The sequence below is a fragment of the Culex pipiens genome, chromosome 2 (assembly GCF_016801865.2).
Source record: "Culex pipiens pallens isolate TS chromosome 2, TS_CPP_V2, whole genome shotgun sequence".
NCBI lineage: Eukaryota > Metazoa > Arthropoda > Insecta > Diptera > Culicidae > Culex > Culex pipiens.
The window spans coordinates 79,204,690-79,226,806 of record NC_068938.1 but is presented as its reverse complement, the minus strand read 5'-3'; the positions used below and the strand labels follow the sequence as shown (position 1 = coordinate 79,226,806).

The 22,117-nt window shown below is 39.5% G+C and overlaps 1 protein-coding gene across 2 annotated transcripts; it reads right to left on the bottom strand.

Moving 5' to 3' along the window:
* Positions 1-451: 451 nt before the first annotated feature.
* On the bottom strand, positions 452-22,010 carry LOC120422984 (ethanolaminephosphotransferase 1). Of its 2 annotated transcripts, none has more exons than XM_039586594.2 (6): positions 21,522-22,010; positions 12,378-12,479; positions 8,574-9,026; positions 8,170-8,505; positions 7,933-8,109; positions 452-1,457 (listed from the first exon to the last, which is right to left on the bottom strand). In XM_039586594.2, exons 1-6 carry the CDS (start codon positions 21,597-21,599, stop codon positions 1,386-1,388), a joined length of 1,218 nt encoding a protein of 405 aa, XP_039442528.1. In that variant the 5' UTR covers positions 21,600-22,010; the 3' UTR covers positions 452-1,385. The 2 variants fall into 2 exon arrangements, with proteins under 2 accessions (XP_039442528.1, XP_039442529.1); XM_039586595.2 differs by having other exon boundaries at positions 12,378-12,446; positions 21,522-22,009.
* Between the last annotated feature and the right edge of the window lie 107 nt (positions 22,011-22,117).

Genomic DNA, 22,117 nt, shown 5'->3' with positions numbered 1-22,117 from the left:
TTACAGCACAATAATTGTGGGTTCATTTGGTGGAATCCAAACGACAGGTTTTACATAATACGATCGTGTAGTAGCGGAACGAATCTTCACGCTGTTTATCCTCACGTGTTTTCAGGATGTTTGGGGGTGGGGGAGAGGTTAGTGATTACATTTTGAGACATTCAAAGTGTGTGTGTGTGTGTACTGCCGACCTTAGGAGTTATAGACAATTAACGGTAATAAGCGTGTTTATATTTGTTCTTCATTTGTTTTTAATATTTTAAATACTAGAACAGAAAGGAAAGAACTGCGACTACACGAACTTGGAATTCCTCGCAAACTAAACGAACCTCAACGCGAGTTTGGTTAAAGTGATAGCTTGTTGTAATAATTGTAGGTTTAAGATAAGTTTGTCAATTCCTGATAAAAAGTTAGAATATCTCTCGCTAGAGTTGTAGGTAGTGTTACACAATGCTGCCCTGCTCTGTTCACGCGTACGATTCCTTCCCGCAAAACCCTTCTGTTTCAGGGTGGAACGTGTATAGTATATATTTACAATAACGTTACTCCTTTCCGACTTAATAGACTCTTTTCTGGAAGCGATTTCTTTCATCTCAATACTAATCGATCATAATCTCGGTTTATCTTTGTTCTTAGACACACAAATCGATGGTGAAAGCGCGTTCGCATCTGCATTTTAAATAATTTAATCCAAGCTAGAATGGCACAAATAGAAGAAAAGAGACTGACGAAACGTGAAACAATGAAAGCTAATAAGTTGTCCGATTGTTAAAACTACGATTGATATCACTTTCTCCGGTGCTAATGTTCTCCAACTAACGCGCACACGCTCGCAAAGCAATTTCTTCAGTCGAATACGTTAACTTTATTGTCGTGATGTTAAAAAAAGACAATTCCAAAATATATTATAAAGTATTGTTTTGTTGTTTTTTTTTCCTTTTTGTTTTGCTAAACGCTGCCATAGCAAAGTGTGTATGTGTGTGTGTATGTGTGTTTACATCTAATTTGTTCTCGCTGCCTTTCCCTATACACAAAATTAGACGCGCGAGCACGTGCCGCTCAAACAAAAACCCTAAAAAAGAAATGCAACATTTCGAGAGCCACTATTTAGGAACACAACATTTCGAGTCATTCGAGAGCAATAAAAACTGGTTTAAAATTGTAAAATAAATTAAGGGGTGGATACTTTTCTTTGAATACGCGTCCTATCTACTAGAAACAAAACAAAAAAGTTGTTCTTCCTGATATCTTGCCTTTACAATTATGTGTCGCCTTCTTGTGTGATGCTTAAAACATAGTCCCTACGCTTAAACTTCTTTGACCAGAACCGTCGGTAGCGTCGGTGACGACGGCTCGTCGCGTGTACTGCCACATTGACTTAGATTTTATTCGGTGACTGGCTTTGGTTTGGTTACTTTGAAGCATATCCTGTTGAAGTGTTTGCACATTTGCTGCACCTAAAATGAGAGGAGGAGGGGTGAATTCAAAATGCTGTTGTAATTCTCAAGATTATTATAGTTTTCTTCGAATATCTCATTCTCTTTAAAACATTTTCTTCAATTGAGTTAACTTTCCAATAATGTCACTTTTTTAGCTCTCGTTTTTTATCTCGTTTTCAGGAGATTATTTTGGCCATCTTTTGTTGTACAAAAAAAAATCAAGCATCGATTAAATAATCTTCACCCAGAGAGCATAACTGGACGCTCTCTGAAAGTCAAACTTAAAAGTGATTAAATATCTCTTCTCTTTTGCTCCAAACAACAGTAAACTCTCTCAGCGCCGAACTTAGCCGACCACGTTTTTGTTTTTACACACTCGCGTTTGACAATCTTCCTATGTTTCTCATTTCCATTTTCACAGTATTCCCCCCTTAACGATGTCGGACCAAAAAAGCCGCCACAAAACAATTTTGCTGGGAATCACGAGACAAAGGAAGAGATATCACAGGCTACAGCGACGGTTGCTACACTCTCTCTGGTAATTTGGGGCAGGAATCATCAAATGATATTTTTTTCTATCACTCATTTGAAACACTGGGAGCAGTCTTCCCGAAACGCACGCACGCCGTACACGCCGTACAAGTTTTCAGTGCAGATGAACCTCAATCACACCAGGCTACCATGTTCGAGTTCTCCTCGCACGGCGCACTCATGTTTACACGCGGTGTAAACACGGGGTGCACCTCGGGTACAACGCCGTGCGAGCGAAGAGCGTATAAAGAGACGAAAAAAAGACTGCTTCTCACTCTCTCTGTGGCAAACACTGTAGTGTGACTGCAGCGGAGAACCCAAGTAACCGCGAAGCACTAAATAGCAGCATTAAATCAGCATTATATTGGCATTTAATACCAGCAAATAATGCTTCAAAACATTTAATCAGCACTTTTCCCTTGAGAAATATTTCAAGTGGCGCACAGTGATTCGCAATTCGCAATTTTCAGTGTAAGAACGGGCCTTGACCGATCTTATGCACTAGGTTCCCGACGAACACGCACTGCCCTTACACCTACATCTCACCCTTGCTCTGAGTCAGTACGAGCAGCACGCTAGAACACGCTTTGAGTGTTCGTGCCAGGCATGCACACCTTCTTTTCCGGTTGCGCATTTTAACTCGGCCGGGGGTGGTACATTACGTAGGGTTTGATGTAAGTATAAGCGCCTAACTATTTAAAGTGTGCCTAATAACTTTCATTAATGCAAAAACTGTTTTATTTTTAGTTTGAATTCAAAAACTAGTTGTTATTTTACTGTGTATTGTTTTCTCCTGAAATCTTCCCTATTGTTGAGTCGTGTTTATCTGTTGCTATTTCTTTTGTCGCGGTGTTTTGTTACAATATTTTGGTCCTAAGCATCTTAGAAAAGTTTTTCAAAAGTACAATAGTAATATTTGTGTTAATCCTTTAATCATTCCATAAATTGAGCAAGGGCTCGAACCTCACTTGCTTAAGAAAAAGGTGAAGTTTCAAAATAATGAAGGAGTGAAAGAAACATACTTTGTAAAGAATCAATAGTAAAAGGAATATAGTAATTTATGAAGTAGATATAGAAATTAACAACAGTTAATAAAAAGAGGTAACAAACAAGCTTAGATTATTGTTATGATGGAACATTTACAGGGAAGATGAGAAATTATTCAAATAGATACATAAAGAAAAGGCACATGATAAACAAAATTGACATCGCTGCTAAATTAAGGGAAAGCAGATAGTTTGTTACAGCAGCATCAATTGGTAAAATAGAGTGGAAAAGCGTTGGGAAATAAGAGAATCAAATACGTAAAATCGAAATCAAATGGAGGATAGTAAACAGAAGCCGTTTTAGAAAAACAGTGAAACAAAATAAACAGAAGATAGCTGTTAGCTGAAATGGAAAAAAAAGAGAAACCCCGTTCTGCGATGCTCAGGTACATCCACAGCAGTTGACTCAACATACTGCGAATCAAAACAAAACCGTCTACAATCACAAATTACTTCCCTTTCCCACATTGACGCGCCCCTTTCTTCTAGCCGTCTGTACTCTGACCCTCGCTGGTCAAAGGTTTACGAGTCGTTTCCACAGGCCACCAGCTAGGTTACACCTTGTCATCATGATGACTAAACCAAGCCAACGTGGAGGTAAGAAAATAGGACACTTGCAAGGAACCAGAGCCATGCTGTTTTGTCCTAACAGCACTACGGATGTAGTTGGGCTCTTTCCGGGATGTTCCTCGCCTAGGTGTGTCAACCGACGAGTATCATCAGTATCATGTGCACCCTTGGCCTGCATTTCAAGTGGCGCACAGTGATGCCGATTTAATGCTTCGCCGAAAGCTCGAACAAAAACAAACTGCTTTATCGACGTCAAGGCTGGGGGAAAAAAAGAACAGCTGCTCCACTCACACACTTGGTGGTGGGCCTCCTTTGTTTTTTTTTTCTCCTGTTGCGTTTCATGTGTGAGTGTGACACTTTGATGTTATTCTTACATTTTTCTCGTCGATCTCCAGGATGCGCGCCAGCCACTGATGTATTCGGAATTGAGTGTTTGTTTTGAAAGTTTTAATCGATGTGGTTGATGCATCGAACATTAATTAAGACTTTCTTTCTGCTGTTTCGAGTTTCCGTTGTGATTTCGTTGGACGGAAATTATCGATTATCACTCAGCAAATTGCGGCCAGCCAGTCAAGTGCAGTACAATTAATTACGGTTTAAAAGGGACAAGCACTGGCTAACGGCTAACGGGAACTGCTTTTCCGAGGAGTGCTTGGTCCACGGTTGGCAAAATTTCACAAAGTGTATCAGACTTCCGGAAAGCAGCTTTTTGCTTGTGAGAAAAGTCATTCAATTTACCAGAGAACTTTTGATAATGTCCTTTGTGCTATGGGAATATGTTTTGAAAAATTTGACTTAATTACAGGCTGCGGTTTTGTACAAAAAAAAACACTTCAATCAGCGGGAATTGAACCCAGTTCACGCAAAAATGAAACTGATGCACACTGGGGGAACTGCGCCTTAGCCCGCACGCTTACTAGAACGGTATGACGGGAGAAGGATTAAAGTCAATAAGAGCGTGCCTGATTGAAATGTTTCCCGTATCGATGGGTTACTTTGTTGATAAACATCAAATGCTTTGAAGCACATTTTCATGGTCGTAAATGGTGATTTAATGCCAGTTGTAATGCTGCAAAGTTTTGGTACTTTAAAGCATTCGCAAAGCTTATTTACTACTTCAAAACATTCCAGTGCTGATTTAGTACTGAATTAATACTTCAATTTAGTGCTTGTGGTTACTTGGGAATGGAACACCACTTTACAGCAGAGGGAGCGTGAGGGGAAAATTTCTGTCTCTTTTCTGCGTCGTCGGCCTGCACGGGGTTTGTACCCGAGGTGCAAGGTTCGGTTTAAACTTGAGGTTCGTGTACGGGTACAGTCTGTACACGGCAGAGTTTAGGTTTGCTTGTACGCGTGCACACGCGGTGCTGGTGTTTGATCGAGTACAGCAAACAGAGAACGCGGTTGAACGCGGTGCACGGGAATCACTGACTGGGAGAGATTTACGAAATATCATTTAACCTTCCCTTGGCATTAACAAAGAACAAAAAGCTCCAAGCTTAAAAAAACGCCGGTTTTTTACCAAATCTGATTCTCTTGGTCTCAAATGAAAGCTTACACAGCAAATTTTAGATTGCCATTTCAGTAAAATAATTAACTGAAGTAATCATCACTTTTACTGATATTCGGTAATGAACAAAAACATTGCTGAAAAATCAGTAACTGCATAATGCATAAGAAAAATGGTAATAACAAATGCCTCGATGCTAACCAACTGTTTTTTAGGTTTGGACGATTGATGAAATAAATGGAAACATTTTCAATGACAAGCAAAATCAAATTTTGATAACTGAAATACCAGCAACGATTGCTGAATCTTCAGCAAATGATCTGTCAAACTGCCACAAGATATTACTGAATTTTCAGCAAAATAATTTGATGCTTCTTTTGCTGAAATTTCAGTTGTTTTGACAACCATTTTACTGAAATTTCAGTAAATCATCTGTCAAAGTGACGAATATCAGTTAACTGAGAATTCAGTAAAATCTAAATTACTGAATCGTTTACTGAAATTTCTGTAGATGAAAATTCAGTCAATCTTAACTGAATTTCAGTAAAAAAAATTTGGTGTGTAGGATGTCCCATTTCCGAAACCTGGAAAACCGAATTTGGTCACTGCTACAACAAAAAAAGACCTTTTTGAGGCCCCAACTTTGCCGACTTGTACAGTCATCCCACATATTCGGAACACCCACAAATTCGGAACACTTTTATGATAATTTGTCAGTAGCATGCCAAAAGTAGCTTTTCTGTCGACCTTACTATTTTTTGAACCTTTATTTGGACATTATCTTGCTATTTCACTAGTCAAAGTAGTACTTTTTGAACAAAAACTTCATTTCAAGACTATTTTGTCCAGAGCAGCAAAACACTGCCTCCAAATGGCCTGTTTCATAATTGTGAGATGTTATTGTGCCTCCCACAATTGTGGAACACCTGAATTTAACTGATATTTACACGAAAAAAGTTATCAAACCATGTATAAAACATCACTAAGCTTAAATTTCATTGGTTTCAGTGTGTGAAGTCATTATTTGGTAATAAATATGTACTCCTGGAGAGATCCAAAGTTTGTTTACATTCGTAAGAAAAAAGTGTTCCGAATTTGTGGATTTCAAGGGTCAAAGTAATTCTTTAAAAACTTCATATAAAAGTCAAAATTTGCAGATGTACGATACAGCATTCGAAAGATCGCAAGAAAAGCTTTCAAATGAAGGTAAAAACGAATCATTAAGTTCAATTATCGATTTGCTATGATTTTTTGAACATTGGACAATCTGGAAACCGTTCCGAATATGTGGGATGACTGTATCACCTGTAGGTTGGTTTCTGAGTGGCCAGAATGGGTTCGACCACAACGGCTTGACCATAGATTTACATATATTCTAATTTCACGAAGTTCGATGTGTCGGATGATAGAATTTCTCTCATATTCCGGAAGTCTTCCCAAGGGGCCACCGCTAATCGGTTCCAAAGTGGCCAGGATGGGCCAGCGAGCAACGGCATGACCATATATTGACAATTCATTGAATTGCATGAAGTTTGATATGTCGGATGATGGGATTTCTCTCAAATTCCGGAAGTGTCCTCAAAGGGCCACCGGTAATCGGTTCCAGATTGGCCAGAATGGGTCAGAGAACTACGGAATGAACATAGATTGGCATTTCCTTAAAATTCATGAAGTTTGATATGTCGGATGATAGGGTTTCTCTCAAATTCCTGAAGTGTCCTCAAGGGGCCACCGGTAATCGGTTCCAGGATGGGTCAGCGAGCAACGGCATGACCATAGATTGACAAATCATTCAATTTCATGTAGTTTGATGTGCGTCATGGTGGGGTTTCACAAATAAGTCAAGTTAACCGTTCATCGGGTATCCGGGAACCGGTTCCAGGTTACCCGGAACTGGCCAATTACACTCCAGGGTGGTTCAGGCAATCGTGTATTGCGTTTTAAGCAAATTTTGTGGATCAATTTCAACTACCGTGAGTGTAATGGTATCGCATATACGTGAAAAACAGTAAAAAATGATCTTTCGAATGTTCCGGATTTCCGGAACCGGTAGGTCATCTGGCCAAAGTATAGGAGAATCTCTCGAATGCAACCCGGAGCATCTTGATTGGTTAAAATTTGCCGGCGATACAAATCGGCAAAGTTGAGGTCTCAAAAAGGGGCTTTTTTCGGTTGTGTCAGATTCCCGGTGACCACAGCGACCAAGTCCGGTTTGCCAGGTCGGTTTCTGAAAGGGGACATCCTAAGCTTTCATTTAAGACCATAAGAACCAGCTTTGGTCAAAAAATGGATTTTTGACGTTTTTTTTTCAATTTGAAATCGAAAAGTAGCCCAATAACTTTAAAGGAACTTTTTTTATGGACGCTCCCCAAAGGGTCGTCCAAGGTGTATAAGTTTTGTAAAATGTGTATTTATACTAAAAAAAATAATGTCTAAAAATTTCAAGGTTTAGCAAAAGTTATGGCGAATTTGAGTGATTTTATTTGTCATAGTCTAATCTCTCCTTAAGGGGCTATTAGACTACGGCAAACAAACTCACCCTTTTTGACAGTTTTCCTGCTTCGTTTGTTTAACAAAACGTCAGCCTGCATACATTTTTTTTCGAAAGTTTGAATTTGTGTTTGTTTATCGTAGGCTAATAGCTGCTTTAGGTCCGTACACGGAGAAAAATCATAATTTTAGCAACTGATTTTTCTCCATGTAAAAAAAGCTCCAGGAACTTACAATCGCTCTTCGTTTTATTAAGCAAAGTTAAGTATCGATGCTAAATCTTTTGCCAAATCGGGGGTCCCAACAACTTTGTACGGGACCGCAAAACAATTCGAGTACAACTTACCACCGTCGAGCCGTACTCCCAGTGGGCCAGCGTAGATCCCACCACCAGCAGATACAGCAGCGGCCGCTCGATGGCGGGCATCGCGAGACTCAACACAACCGCCAGGCCCAACACCCCGGTCATCCAGTTGAACGTATCGGCAATGGTGTTGGACATCTGGGACACAATCAGGCGGCACTAAAATAAAGAAATTGTCAGATTTTCGGCGATTTCAAGATCCGGATCTAAACTGCTTACGCTAATGTTGCTGAACACGGTTCCGCTGAGGATGTAGACCGCGCGCGGGTCCCGGTTCATAATATCGTTCGGCGAGACGAACACCCACAGCAGCGACACGAACATGAACGTGCCGTACGTGAACAGCGGACGCAACGCTTCCTTGATCGTGCGCATCTTCCCGGTGCGATCCTTGTACGATCGGTACATGTTGTACAGCACCATGGGCAGGTTGGACATGGCGCTCACGTGCAACGCCAGCTCCATCAGCTGACCGGCCGAGATTCCCCACGGCAGCTCGGTCTTCCACACCTGGTAGCCGTAGTGCCACGTGGCCAGGTACATCAGCACCGATCCCTACGAAATCAAAAATTTAATGAAATCAGTACAGCTTACAGCGATCAACCCAAGTGGTCTCAACTTACCCACATGCCCAGATCGTACCCCCAGGGCAGGTACAGCACCCCCGTGTTGTACTTCTCCCAGTGCGACAGGTAAAAGTTGAAGAAGATCGTCCACATGATGTAGTACATCCGGATTGGCGGCACCGACAACTCCCCCCGGCCAAAGATACTGTACAAACAGCCCGGAATGAAGAACGCCGAGTACGAGTCCAGCCCATGGTCGAACAGCTCCCCCAGCGGTCCCGACAGCCCTATCCGGCGGGCCTGTTTGCCGTCGATGCCGTCCAGCGTGTACGCGAGGAAGATGTTCACGGCGGCCGCCGCCCAGAACCAGTTCGGGATGGGGACGGACCCCGGCAGGTCCGTGCTCGCCCAGAAGCCCCAGTCGTACCACGACAGCATCACAAAGTTGAGCACCGTAAAGAGAAAGCCGGCGAACGTCATCACGTTGGGGGCGACCCACTTGGGGAAGTACTGAGGGCGTACAGAAAAAAAGACACACATGTGATTCTTAAACCTTGATCTACTTCAATTTTTAATTTCAATAATGAAACATTTATTTTTTTTTCACCAATTTTCAGTCTCATAGACTATAGATAAAAATAAAAGTTTCTTATAAATAAGTTAAGTAAAATTAAGCGAACCGCATTGCTTGAAATAGTCCTTCCAACATCATTACTTATAGGAAGGCTGTTTAATGCGAACTAAACTTTGTCCATGTGAATATTCGAAATCTGTTTCTTAAGAAGGGATTTTCTGATCGATTTAGTATCTTCGGCAAAGTTGAAGGTTAGACTGCGACTTTTCATAAAAATTAGATACATGGATTCTCGATTTTTTTTATTTGATTTTTTACTACTATAAGTTGAATTTTGAATTTTTGGACTTTGTTGATCGGACAGCTCATTGTTGTTTCCGAAAAATAAGAAATAAACAATTAAAAATTTATGCTTCAAGAGGCTGTATTTCAACAACCAGCAACCAGGCACTATGCACATTTTGTGATGAAACATGTAAACAATTTAAAATTTTCAGAAACCTTGTACTACGTTTTGTTCAGAAACTCATGCCAAACATTTTGTTACAAAGAGCTCATAAATAGATGATTTATATAAAAAGTTATATAAAAAATACTATTACAAGAATCAAAAACGGTGCAAAAAAAAGTTTGTTCACCTTTCGAAAAATTAACATAAATAAAGTTATTTGTTGACAATTCACCATAAATCCAGGCTCCCGACTCCAAATAGGTATCCTTGACTGATTTAAAAAATAATTGGGATTGAATATAAAGTTTACTAACTACTTAGTATAAAAGTTTATATAACTCTGGAAATTCTATATAAAACTTATCTAAACATAATTTTGCAAACTTTTAATTCAACTAAATGTCAATATATTACCATAGAATTGCTAAATAAACATTTTGGAGTGGGTATAACACCGTTTTGGGGGTCTTTGTATCGCTAGAATAGATTTTTCGTTGGGATTTCGTACCTACCCGGAATTACGTCGTCGGAAAATCCGCCGGCATCTGAACCGATTCACAAGTCAACCTATGTGGCATCGGAAAAGGCATAAAATTTCCGATCTTTTGATACCCATATATCTAGGTTTTCTATAAAACCCACGTTTTTGAGATTTTTTTTGAATGATGTTTCAAAAACACATAATACTTATTATTTACAAATTTATGTTACATTTTTAAATTGTCCAAATTATCGCATTCCGTTTTCCGATTCAAATTCATGTTCATGGAGAGAATAATGACACTTTGAGAATATTGAAATGATACTTTTAATCAACATTTTTAAATTATAGTTAACTAACTTTTTAAACTTTTCTAAATTTAATAAAAACTTTTTCTACAAGTACTTTGAACAATCTCTCTACCATGGTCAGTATGATTCCATACCATTCCGTACGTATTTAATTTGTACACTTAATTTTGCGGAAAAATCTCAATCCACCCCGATTTACGGTATTTAACTTCTACTGATAAAAAAAGTACAGAAATTTATTTGTCCGTGTACCTACAACTTTGCCGAAGACACCAAATTGATTAGAAAATAAAAAAAATGCATAACAAATTAATGATGAAAAATGGCGTTTTGTTCTTCTAAAACATATCAAAAAGTTTCGAAAATTAAAAAAATACATATTTATGGAATTCAACTTTTAGTGACAAAATGGAACCTAACATTTCAAAAGGGCACATAACTTTTGTAAACAATGGTGTATCCATTTCATTCGAATGACTGTTTACATAAGGTGTGAAAGGGACACACTCTTGCCTAAAAAAAGTTATGCGCCCTAATGAAATGGCAAGCACGAAATGTCACATAACAAATATTGTAGTTGTTCGGTAACTGGGCTGAGAACGTAGCCCAGTCACCGAATGTTGCTCGTTAACTGGGCTGAACAAAAAATAACGAGGGGACCACCGATGCATAATATTTTCCAGATGAAAAATAACAATAAAAGTTACTCAAATTTATTTACAATGCATACTTTTCATATTTCTTTAATTGTAGCTTGAAATTAAACAAACGTTTGAAAAATGTTTTTTTTTATTTATTGAATATGATTTTTGCATCCATTAACCCCTACACACAAAAAAATATTTCCGAATGTTACATCATTTATGATGTAACACTTTTGCACGTCATTTAACATTTAAATTTAAATGCAATTTGATGTTAATTTGCAACAAATTATACGTAAAAACATGATTTTACGTGTGATTCAACCGTTTACATCGAATCTCAAATTTACATCAACTGAGTTTACATGTGATAAAGCTTTTCCGTGTCGAGTAAATTCACTTTTTTTTTTCTGTGTAGGTCATTTTGGTTTGTTTTGGTTTTTTGACATTTGTCTGCTTTTTAACTGGGCTACGGCCCAGTTATCGAGCGCCCAGTTAAACGACGCCTAGTTACCGAACAACTACTGTTATAGGAATTGGACAAAATTACAAAAATTAACCTAAAAATTACTTATTTGTGCACATTTTTTATATAATATTTCACAAATAACCACACTTCAATTTTTTACCTGATTCGGAAAAGGTTAAAAAAATCCAAATGACATTTATACTAAGAATGACATTTCACGTCTCTTCTGAGATTTTCAAAGTGATACGAAATTTGTTTGCGAATTTTAACGCGTCTATTTTATGTAACTGAATGTATGCGTTCTTATCAATCTATGTATTTACTTCTTGTCTTGGCCGCAATTTCAACAAACCTCACCGATTTCCAAGATTTTTTTGCTCTTATCACACATGTCTGTTTAATCCACGCATGTTGCGCTGTGCTTCAACTCGGTATCAGTACAAACAAACGAATTTGGACAGTTTGGCAATTTCGTAACCGAATGCAAAATTTAACTTCCAAGAGCTACTCGTTTTGACTTCAACAGTAAATTGCTCAAATTTTATGAAATTTTGTCAACATGGATTTCATTTCATTTTGCAACATTTTCTACATTTCACCACCAAGCCAAAATCACAGCAAAAGCAACAGTCCAAACAAAATCACTTCCAGGATACAGCCACTCAACGCGATGAAGGGCACTTCTGGCGCTTCCCAACATCAAAAGGAGAGCAAAACATGTACATTAAAACAAGCCCAGAATCAGCACAATCCGGCGAAGGCATAACGGTTCCTCGACCGCCCGAGCCCGGCCCCTTAATGATATAGCGATTGGCCCAGTCGCAGTCGTAAATTATAGCACGCGGAAGCATGGCTTTGGAGCCTCAACCGCGCCGGCCGTAGGAAAAAGGGATTAGCCTGATGTTGCAATCGGTTTATATGGTTTACTTACCTCGACGAGCCAATTCCAGAACGGGTGCATGATGTAAATGCTCAGCGGTGAGGTGTCCCGAGCGCTGTACTGTAATGAGGAAATGGAAAAGACGGGTACGAGCTGCGGTTAATTGAAAAATATTCAAAAAATAACATTAAATTTTCGGCTGTTTCTGGTTTTTATGTATCGTAAGAATTAAAAGAGGAATAGTAAAAAAATCTGGTTTTAACTGAGGTAGGTTAATAAACGAAAATAGTTTTAAAACCCACTTGAACATTAGGGAGGTCCAAATCTGGGCTTACTCGGGGCTACCACCTGAAATCAAAGATACATCCAAATTTGAGCTTATTCTGAACACAGGAACCCCTCCCTCTAAGCTCTTGAAATTTGTATGGGAAAAAATCGCATGAATTTATGGGGAAAAGCAACTGTTTTGGTTTTGTACCAGTAGAAGGCACAATAACTCGAGCCAAACATTTCATTAGGGCACAAAACCAAAACGTAAACATTTGGGATTATTCCACTATTCCATTCATTAGTACACTCCCTACATGCCCTCCAAGAATCAGATTGATAACAAACAATTTCCTATTGAAAAAATCAAAAACACAAAAGGGCACATAACCATGTTCACTGCAAACCAAAAAAAAAAGTTCAAATGTGCCCTTTTATTTTTCGTTAGGTTCTCGTACTTGAGGAACTTTTTGTGTTATAAAGTGAACTTTTCATACATTCTTAACACCAATTCACTTCAAAAAAAAGTTTAGTTTACTTTTCACCAAGAATTTCTGCAGAGAAAAACCTCGTCAAAAAACACTGCTCTGCCCTGATCGCATAAATGTCCCATATGCATTTTCATCGATTTCGAGTTTTTGATGCAGTTTGGTTCAAAATCGCAATTCGCAATTCGCAATTTTCAGTGTAAGAACGGGCCTTGACCGATCTTATGCACCAGGTTCCCGACGAACACGCACTGCCCTTACACCTACATCTCACCCTTGCTCTGAGTCAGTACGAGCAACACGCTAGAACACGCTTTGAGTGTTCGTGCCAGGCATGCACACCTTCTTTTCAGGTTACGCATTTTAACTCGGCCGGGGGTGGTACATTACGTAGGGTTTGATGTAAGTATAAGCGCCTAACCATTTATAGTGTGCCTATCAACTTTCATTAAAGCAAAAACTGTTTTATTTTTAGTTTGAATTCAAAAACTTATTGTTATTTACTGTGTATTGTTTTCTCCTGAAATCTTCCCTATTGTTGAGTCTGTTTATCTGTTGCTATTTCTTTCGTCGCGGTGTTTTGTTACAATTTTTGGTCCTAAGCATGTTATAAAAGTTTACCAAAAATACAATAGTAATATTTGTGTTAATCCTTTAACCATTCCATAAATTGAGTAAGGGCTCAAACCTCACTAGTTTGAAAAAAAGGGTGAAGATTGAGAACAATAGACAGTAAAAGAGAATTTATTTTATAAAAATCAAGTATCAATAGTAAGAGAATGATGAGCGTATTTTGAAGAATAAAAATGAGAAGCTAGATGTATTAGATGTAAAATTAGACAATAGTTAATAAATAGAGATACAAAACAAGCTTAGATTATAGTAGCATAGTAGCTGAGAATGAAGAGAAGAGAAACCCCGTTGTGCGATGTTTCAGGTACATCCACAGCAGTTGACTCAACATACTGCGAATCAAAACAATACCGTCTACATTCACAAATTACTTTCCTTTCCCACATTGTCGCGCCCCTTTCTTTTAGCCGTCTCGACTCTGACCCGCGGTGGTCAAAGGTTTACGATCCGTTTCCACAGGCCACCAGCTAGGTCATCATGAAAACCAAGCCAACGTGGAGGTAAGAAAATAGGACACTCGCAAGGAACCAGAGCTATACTGTTCTGATCAAGATAATTCGGATGATCTAACAGAACTACGGATGTAGTTAGTTACGCTCCTTCCAGGATGTTCCTTACGTGGACGTCAACCGAAGAGCACGCGACAAGGTCAGTGCCATTGCATGCTCTTAGGTATCAATCCTCGGCCTGCAATTTAAGAACTAAGAATTTGGAAATAAAATCCTTTAAGAATTTAAGAATTTAAGAATTTAAGAATTTAAGAATTCAAGAATTTAAGAATTTAAGAATTTAAGAATTTAAGAATTTAAGAATTTAAGAATTTAAGAATTTAAGAATTTAAGAATTTAAGAATTTAAGAATTTAAGAATTTCAGAATTTCAGAATTTAAGAATTTAAGAATTTAAGAATTTAAGAATTTAAGAATTTAAGAATTTAAGAATTTAAGAATTTAAGAATTTAAGAATTTAAGAATTTAAGAATTTAAGAATTTAAGAATTTAAGAATTTAAGAATTTAAGAATTTAAGAATTTAAGAATTTAAGAATTTAAGAATTTAAGAATTTAAGAATTTAAGAATTTAAGAATTTAAGAATTTAAGAATTTAAGAATTTAAGAATTTAAGAATTTAAGAATTTAAGAATTTAAGAATTTAAGAATTTAAGAATTTAAGAATTTAAGAATTTAAGAATTTAAGAATTTAAGAATTTAAGAATTTAAGAATTTAAGAATTTAAGAATTTAAGAATTTATGAATTTAAGAATTTAAGAATTTAAGAATTTAAGAATTTAAGAATTTAAGAATTTAAGAATTTAAGAATTTAAGAATTTAAGAATTTAAGAATTTAAGAATTTAAGAATTTAAGGCCCGCCTAAGCAAAATGCGCCAAAAATTAAGAAAAACATACAAATTTATGTAGAAGGCTTATGCTTTGGGATGTTCCCTTCAATGTTGTATACTTGGTTGATGAAAATCGACAAAAACTTTGAAAAATATTTATTACGGCCTTAAAATCAAATTTGCAATTTAAAATTACTCAACAGAGTTTTGATAAAGTGCACCGTTTTCAAGATATAGCCACTTTAAATTTAATTTCAACTGAAAAATTTCAAATTTTCGTTTTTTTTTCAAATAGTTTCAATTCAATACAATTTATTTTGTCACTAAATAATCAATTTACAATTCCGTATTTCTTATAACCTAATAGAGTTTTGGAGTTCCTTTCAACTATGGTTTACACTATAATTCATTTTGATGTAATTGGATATTCTAACAATGGATTTGGCAAGAGAAGGAAACATTAAAAAAAAAAAAACCTTCTAGATTTGCTAAGGAAAAGGATAGAAATAGAAAAGCTTAAAACTAAATCACAGTATGTTTTGTCTATTGACGTCGAAAAACTTCGCTGCACAAGGCAGCTTATCCGTTGTAGATGTACTTCATCATCAGCTCACTGAGAGCTTGGAATTGTTCTGCCTTGTTTCGGCAGGCACGAAAGCGCGTGAGCATCTCTCCAGCAAGGGCGAAAAACTCAGGAAACGTGAAGAGATCATCTCCGGTAACATCAGCTTGTCCCGAGGGAGAACCGCCCTCAGAAGCGGCTACTCTAGCGTACGAACCTCCCCAACCGGGAGGGAACGCTGGGTTGGTCGATGGAGCCGCTCCGCCGCCAGCTGCTGCAGCGGTCGAGCTCGAAGTCTTCGGAGGTTGGCGGGACGCTGGCGCTATCTTCTTCTTGCCCTGCTCCTCGATGTACTTTTTCCGCGCGGCACAGCCACGGAAATTCGCCGTGTGATTTCCACCACAATTGGCGCACTTGACACGTGCTTTGTGCTGCTGGGCGTTTTCCCCCAGTTGGTCTTTCCGCGGAAGACTGCACCTTTCGGTGAAGTGGGTCTCACCGCACTTTACACACCGGGGTGGGAGATTGCAGTTTCTTGAGCCGTGTCCGAATTTCTGACAGCGGTGGCATTGAGCTGCGTCGGCCGGATTCTTCGTGTAGAATCGCCACGTCACAAAGAAGCCGTCCAGTGCTTTGATCCGCCGTAGGTCCTGGATTTTGACGGACCCGCGATCGAAGTACAGGAGGTACAAGGTGTACGTATCTGTCACCGTAGTCGATTTTGAGAGCACCTTTATCTATCGAGGCTTAACCTTGACGCCCGTCAGGTGTTCTTCCAGGTCGGAGATCGGGCGGTCCGGATATCCCTGAAGGACGATCTTCACTGGGACCTTCTCTGCAGGATCAAATGTGAAGAATTTGAAGTTTCGCAACTTCAACTTTTTCACCACCAAGTCGAAATGTAGCTTTTTGTGGGTAATCACTTGCACAGAAGTTTTGCTAATTTTGAGACAATATTGGAGTCCCTCAAGCAACTCGTCAACATCGTCAGCCAACGTATCCAAAACAAAAATTGGAGGTGGTCGTCGTTCCTTCGGAGAGTTACCATTTTTCTGCTTTCCTTGCTTGCGCGCAAGTTCATCATCGTCATCGTCGTCGCCAGCACTGCTGCTGTCACTGTCGGTGTTGTTTCATCTCCACTCAGCATCTCAAATTCGTTGCTGGTGGGAACGTTGGAAGTGGTTGTCGTCGTAGTGCTGGTGGACTGCTGCTGCTGCTGCTGCTGGCCGGAAGTGCTTCCGGATGCCCGGGTCGATTGTCTCGTCCGTACCGGGGACTCACGTGGACGGTATGACACGTGTAAAAATGAAGGATCGGTGACGTCACCGGGCACGCTCCAGTGCGCGATGGCGGTCGATGCGGCATTGGTGTGTTTACCTTTCTGCACTCTGCCGGTAGATGAACTTCGCGGGTTTTTCGAGGCCGCACTCGAACTGCCTCGGCCACGGCTGGCCCTTGGCATGCTGGAGGAGCAAACTCCCGGGTTATCACGGTAAATTACGGCGAAAAAATCGAAAAGTCTGAAGAGCTCCGAACACTTGACTGTTGCTGGCTGGTGTTGCCAGTCCCGAATCTTTTTAAATAGTTATATCCTTGAAAATATGTTTTTCGAAAGGTTGAGAATATTTCCATAAAAACTGTATAAAAGGCATTGAAGGTTGGACCTCTGGTTGCGGAAACACAGCGGATAAAATAAAAACAAACAAGAAAATTTAAGTCCAGCAGTCTCGCCGTTGCTCTTTGCGAGGCAAGGCCTGCTTGATCGTGTTTGGCCTGCGTCGTTGTTTCGCGCGGAAGAAAAAGAAGAAAAAAGTGTATTTGAAAGAAGCTGGCCAGTCTTGCCGTTGCTCTTTGCGAGGCAAGGCCTGCTTCGATCGTGTTTGGCCTGCGTTGTTGTTTCGCGCGGAAGAAAAAAGTGTATTTGAAAGAAGCTGGCCAGTCTCGCCGTTGCTCTTTGCGAGGCAAGGCCTGCTTCGATCGTGTTTGGCCTGCGTCGTTGTTTCGCGCGGGAGAAAAAGGAAGAAAAAGTGATTTTGAAAGAAGCTGGCCAGTCTCGCCGTTGCTCTTTGCGAGGCAAGGCCTGCTTCGATCGTGTTTGGCCTGCGTCGTTGTTTCGCGCGGAAGAAAAAGAAGAAAAAAGTGTATTTGAAAGAAGCTGGCCAGTCTCGTCGTTGCTCTTTGCGAGGCAAGGCCTGCTTCGATCGTGTTTGGCCTGCGTCGTTGTTTCCACGGGATATTTATATTTATATTTTTCACAGCTTCCTTACATTAACTGCTAACATGTATCTATTCACTACATGATTTATTTATATTTTTCTAATCCTCTATCATACTATTTTCCCATAAAATATACATTTAAATTGCATGAACTAACGATGCTTTAAAAAACAGCAATGGATCGATCTGGAGCATTTGTTTTAAAATTATTGCTATTTTTTACAGCTTCCTGGAATTAATTTCAATTTAGCTGCTGATATGTAAATTTATTTGAATGTTCAAATTATTTTTTTTCGTATTGCTTTCCTTTATATCCTCATTTCCTCATACCATATATGATCAAATTACATAAACTAACGACACTTACTAAAACAGCAAGGGAACCATCAGGAGCATTTGTATTTTAAATGATTATTTATTTACATGTTCATATTATTCCTCATCCTATACCTTTCCTGTAACATACCATCTCCTCATACCATATATCATCAAATTGCTTAAATTAACGAATCTTTCTAAAACAGTTTGGGAACCATCTGGAGCATTTAGATTTTAATTTACTGCTATTTTTTACAGCTTCCTGGAATCATCTTGATTATATTTAAATTTATTTTATTTACCATATTTATAATATTTATTATTTTTTTTTTTTTTTTTTATTAACGTTACTGGCCTCTGTAAACATAGGCTGGCCAAGTTTTGATAATTTTTTTACAATTCATACATTATAAAAATACAAAAGAAATCAATTTGATTGACGTAGTTCTACGTTAAACTGTGGGCTTCCACTGTCTTCTCTTCGGGGTGACGATTTCTTTTTCCTTCGGTTGTCCTTGATCGTTGCAGTTGTCGTTTCCAGAATTCTGTTGGGATGTGTTTTTTTCGTCGTCATCTAAGCAGCTTCTTTTCTCAGCAGATTTGTCTTCTTCTCCTGATAGCTGCCTTTTGGTTTTGCCTTTCTTTACAACAGTCGTAAATCCGTCATTGCCATTGTTTTCAGTGCTTGAAGCAATGACTCGGGATTCAACAACCGTTGGATCGGCTGGTGGTGAAACCAATGGTGTTGGCACAGGAGTGTTTGTTTTTGTGGATGAGTTTTTTGGCTTGTTCGCGTTCGATTTTTTGGCTGCCTCTGCGCAGCTCTTCGATACGTGGCGTTTTTCGCCGCAACGGCGACACGTGGCAACTTGATTGGTGTGGGTTGCAAGTGACAAAAGCTCGCACACAGTGATGTAGGATGGGACGGGCTTGGAGAGCTTCATCTTCAACACCCGCACACCGTTTGGCACACCGGCGAAGAAGTTCCTCCAAACCTCGTCCCTGATTGTGAGCACTTCTCCGTACTCACGCATGGCGTCGGCGATCTGGGTGTTTGGCAAGTCCAGCGGGAGATCGTGAACCCGGACGTCGATGGTGTTATCGTCGACGTATACCGGGATCTTTATGCCTGGGTGCGTCTTGAATGCATATTTTAGATGGTTTTCCGCTGCAATCTTGGTGGCGGCTCCTGGGTCCGCCATCTCGATCAGCACGCAGTGACGGATGTTGTGTAGCTGGATGCTCTTCAGATCGGCGGAAGCAATTCCAAGTCCTTTCTGCACAAACCGCTGCACGACATCCAGTTTTGGACGGTCCGGGAGGACGCTGAAGTCCACAACGAGAACGTTTTTGCGGGCAGCACTCATTTTTCAGAGCCAGCCACAACGTATGTATTGTTTAGCGAACAATAGAAGCACAGCGAAGAAGGACGTCTGGTGCGCGCAAGATGTAATTTGCAACTGTATAATATTTATTATTATTATTATTACAAAACAATATGCTTATTAGATAATACACTACAGACTAACATTTACACTTACAAACATCCAAATCATGTAATACATTACGCATTCAACCATTTTCATCGGCCCGATGAAATTCCTCTAACCCCCATTCCAAACCTCCCAAAAATATTCCGTTCACTTTTAAAAGTCGCATGGGTTCCCTGCACTTTTGCCACTAGTGAACAACAAAAACATCCCCTCCCAAATCCCCACGGGACTGTATGGGCGTAGCCTTGGAGCACAGTGTGGAAATTTCCGTTCTTAGATATTTTTGGTTGTACCGGGCAGCAATCAAATTGTCTAAGAATATTGAATTGACCATTGTGGCACCCCCTACAGCGTGGTGCAGACCCGTAATGCTATGCTATGCTATGCTATGCTAACAAACAAGAAAATTTAAGTCCAAACAGCCTTTTATTTTCTAGTACCTATCAATATATCAGAAACTAATGGTCATATTTTCAATGCTAAAAAAAACATTTGGGAAATTTTCTGATCTCTTCGAAATGAATATTTTTTTAAATTTTGGAATCAACTCTACGATTACAAAAGGGCGCAATATTGGATCTTTGACCTGTTTGAACTATTAGTCTACAGTTCATTGGAAGTGAGAAGGATACCTACACTATTTGTTTACAAACTCACTTTGACCAGATTATATTGTTTTGCTAGAATTCTTCCTACCTATGATATGTAACTCTTCCGGAGACATCAAATCGATCAGTTAATCTCTGTTTTTGTTTTAATTCAAAGTTTGAACTCCAAATCATTAGCTTTTGTCTTCTAAAAAAAATAGAATTTTACTTTCCAATGCTTTATAAAATGTGTTTTGACGATTTTTTATAGGTGTCTTGGAGCGATAATTACTTATTAATTACATTAAAAAGGGGACACAGAGCAACCAAATAAGCTTATAAACCATTTTTTTTATTTGATGCTTTTAAATGCTTTGAAAACGACTTTCCCTATTCAGATCTAAGTCCCGAGTTGCCCCAGTTAACGGTACATACTTACAATGGAAGAAGAAAAACATGAAACAAGAGAAGTCATGTTAATTATGATTGAATTGAATTCATTGATAACTTTCTCTGCAAAAAAAACTATCTTCAGAATTATCGAGAACCAAACTAATGCAGCCAACATTTCGCTTCACACATTGTATTACTCAGTTTCGCTCGAATTGAATAACTCGTTTCTCCCTCTATAGAGTTTCACCCATAAATGAGTGAACAATAAATCGGCCGCTAACCGACGTGATTCTCATACTAAACAAGCCCGTGTTGGCTGATTCAACTTTGCATCGCTTCTCTAAAACCAGTATTATCTCATATCAGAAATGCTTTACGTACGTCACGAGAGGAGCAAGAATATAACTAATGTGTGTCGTTCCTGTCGAAAATTCTAAAAATACAACCGCTATTTGAGTGACACCCGTATTTGATCGATATTTGCTGTTTAAAGTTAGAGCCGTGAGGAGTTTTTCCTATACATTGTAACACTTTCAGTGTCCAAATTTCGGAAGTAAAATTAGTCGGTTGAATTGGTGGTAAATCGGGGAATCCCTCAGCTGATATTCGCGCCTAATTAAAGCGATTAAAGCTCAGCGCAAATTGCCTTCGTCTGGAATGTGTTTGCAAAAACAAACGCAAAAACAGACTTGAATGGAATGAATAATTAACTGCATTGCATTCTGTTTTACTACGTTCCTTTTTGCGGAACACCTGAGCCCGTAATGAGGCCACCCAAACAGAGCACGGCTCGCGTGGCAAATCGATGTCGGTTTCCGCTACCCCATTTCTGGACTTTTCCAGGACGATAGCAGCCGACTTATGTAATTAGAAGGCGCCAAGGTCGTTGTCCTGTCTTACCTTGTAGCTATCGAACCCGGCCAGGTGCTCCTTGGTCAAGTATCCTTCGCTGCTGGCCATTTTGTCCGCCGGAGCCATTTCCCCTTGATGTTCCTTATTTGGTGCTCAACAACAAAGTTGCACAAACTGCTCGGAACTTCCTGGTTCCGATCGTTTCACTAATTCCGAGAGACTTTCTCAGCAAGGACACAAAAAGGATTCACCACTGCAAAATGGTCACGCCGGAACGTGGCAAAGAACTTTTCGCACCGACTTTCTTCTCACTTTTCACTGTGGCCTTTTCCCCTCCCCTGTAGTAATTGGACCGTTAATTGGGTTATCACTGGGGCCTGTATAATTTGCGCTTGACCACTTTATTTTTCCTTATCCCAACAATTTAAAAATCGCTCGAAACCGGGAACCGGGGCCAAATCACTCGCGGCGCGGCGGCACAATCAGTTTAGCAGCTTTTTTTTTTTCGCTGCTCAGATTTTTTTCTCTTCTGCTTCTGCGGTCAACTGACAGCTTTGCACTGCGGCGTCGGCGTCGCTGACAGAAGCGCGCTGTCGCGAAAAACAGGGTGGTTCGGCGTCCGTCGGAGCGATGACTTTTGACGG

Bases quoted from the DNA above. Each gene is read 5' to 3' on its own strand.
- LOC120422984 (XM_039586594.2), bottom strand. From the start codon at position 21,599: ATGGCTCCGGCGGACAAAATGGCCAGCAGCGAAGGATACTTGACCAAG. The intron at 8,506-8,573 runs GTAAGTTGAGAC...TTGATTTCGTAG, and splicing joins GGTACGATCTGGGCATGTGG to GGATCGGTGCTGATGTACCT. The intron at 8,110-8,169 runs GTAAGCAGTTTA...TCTTTATTTTAG, and splicing joins CCGTGTTCAGCAACATTAGC to TGCCGCCTGATTGTGTCCCA.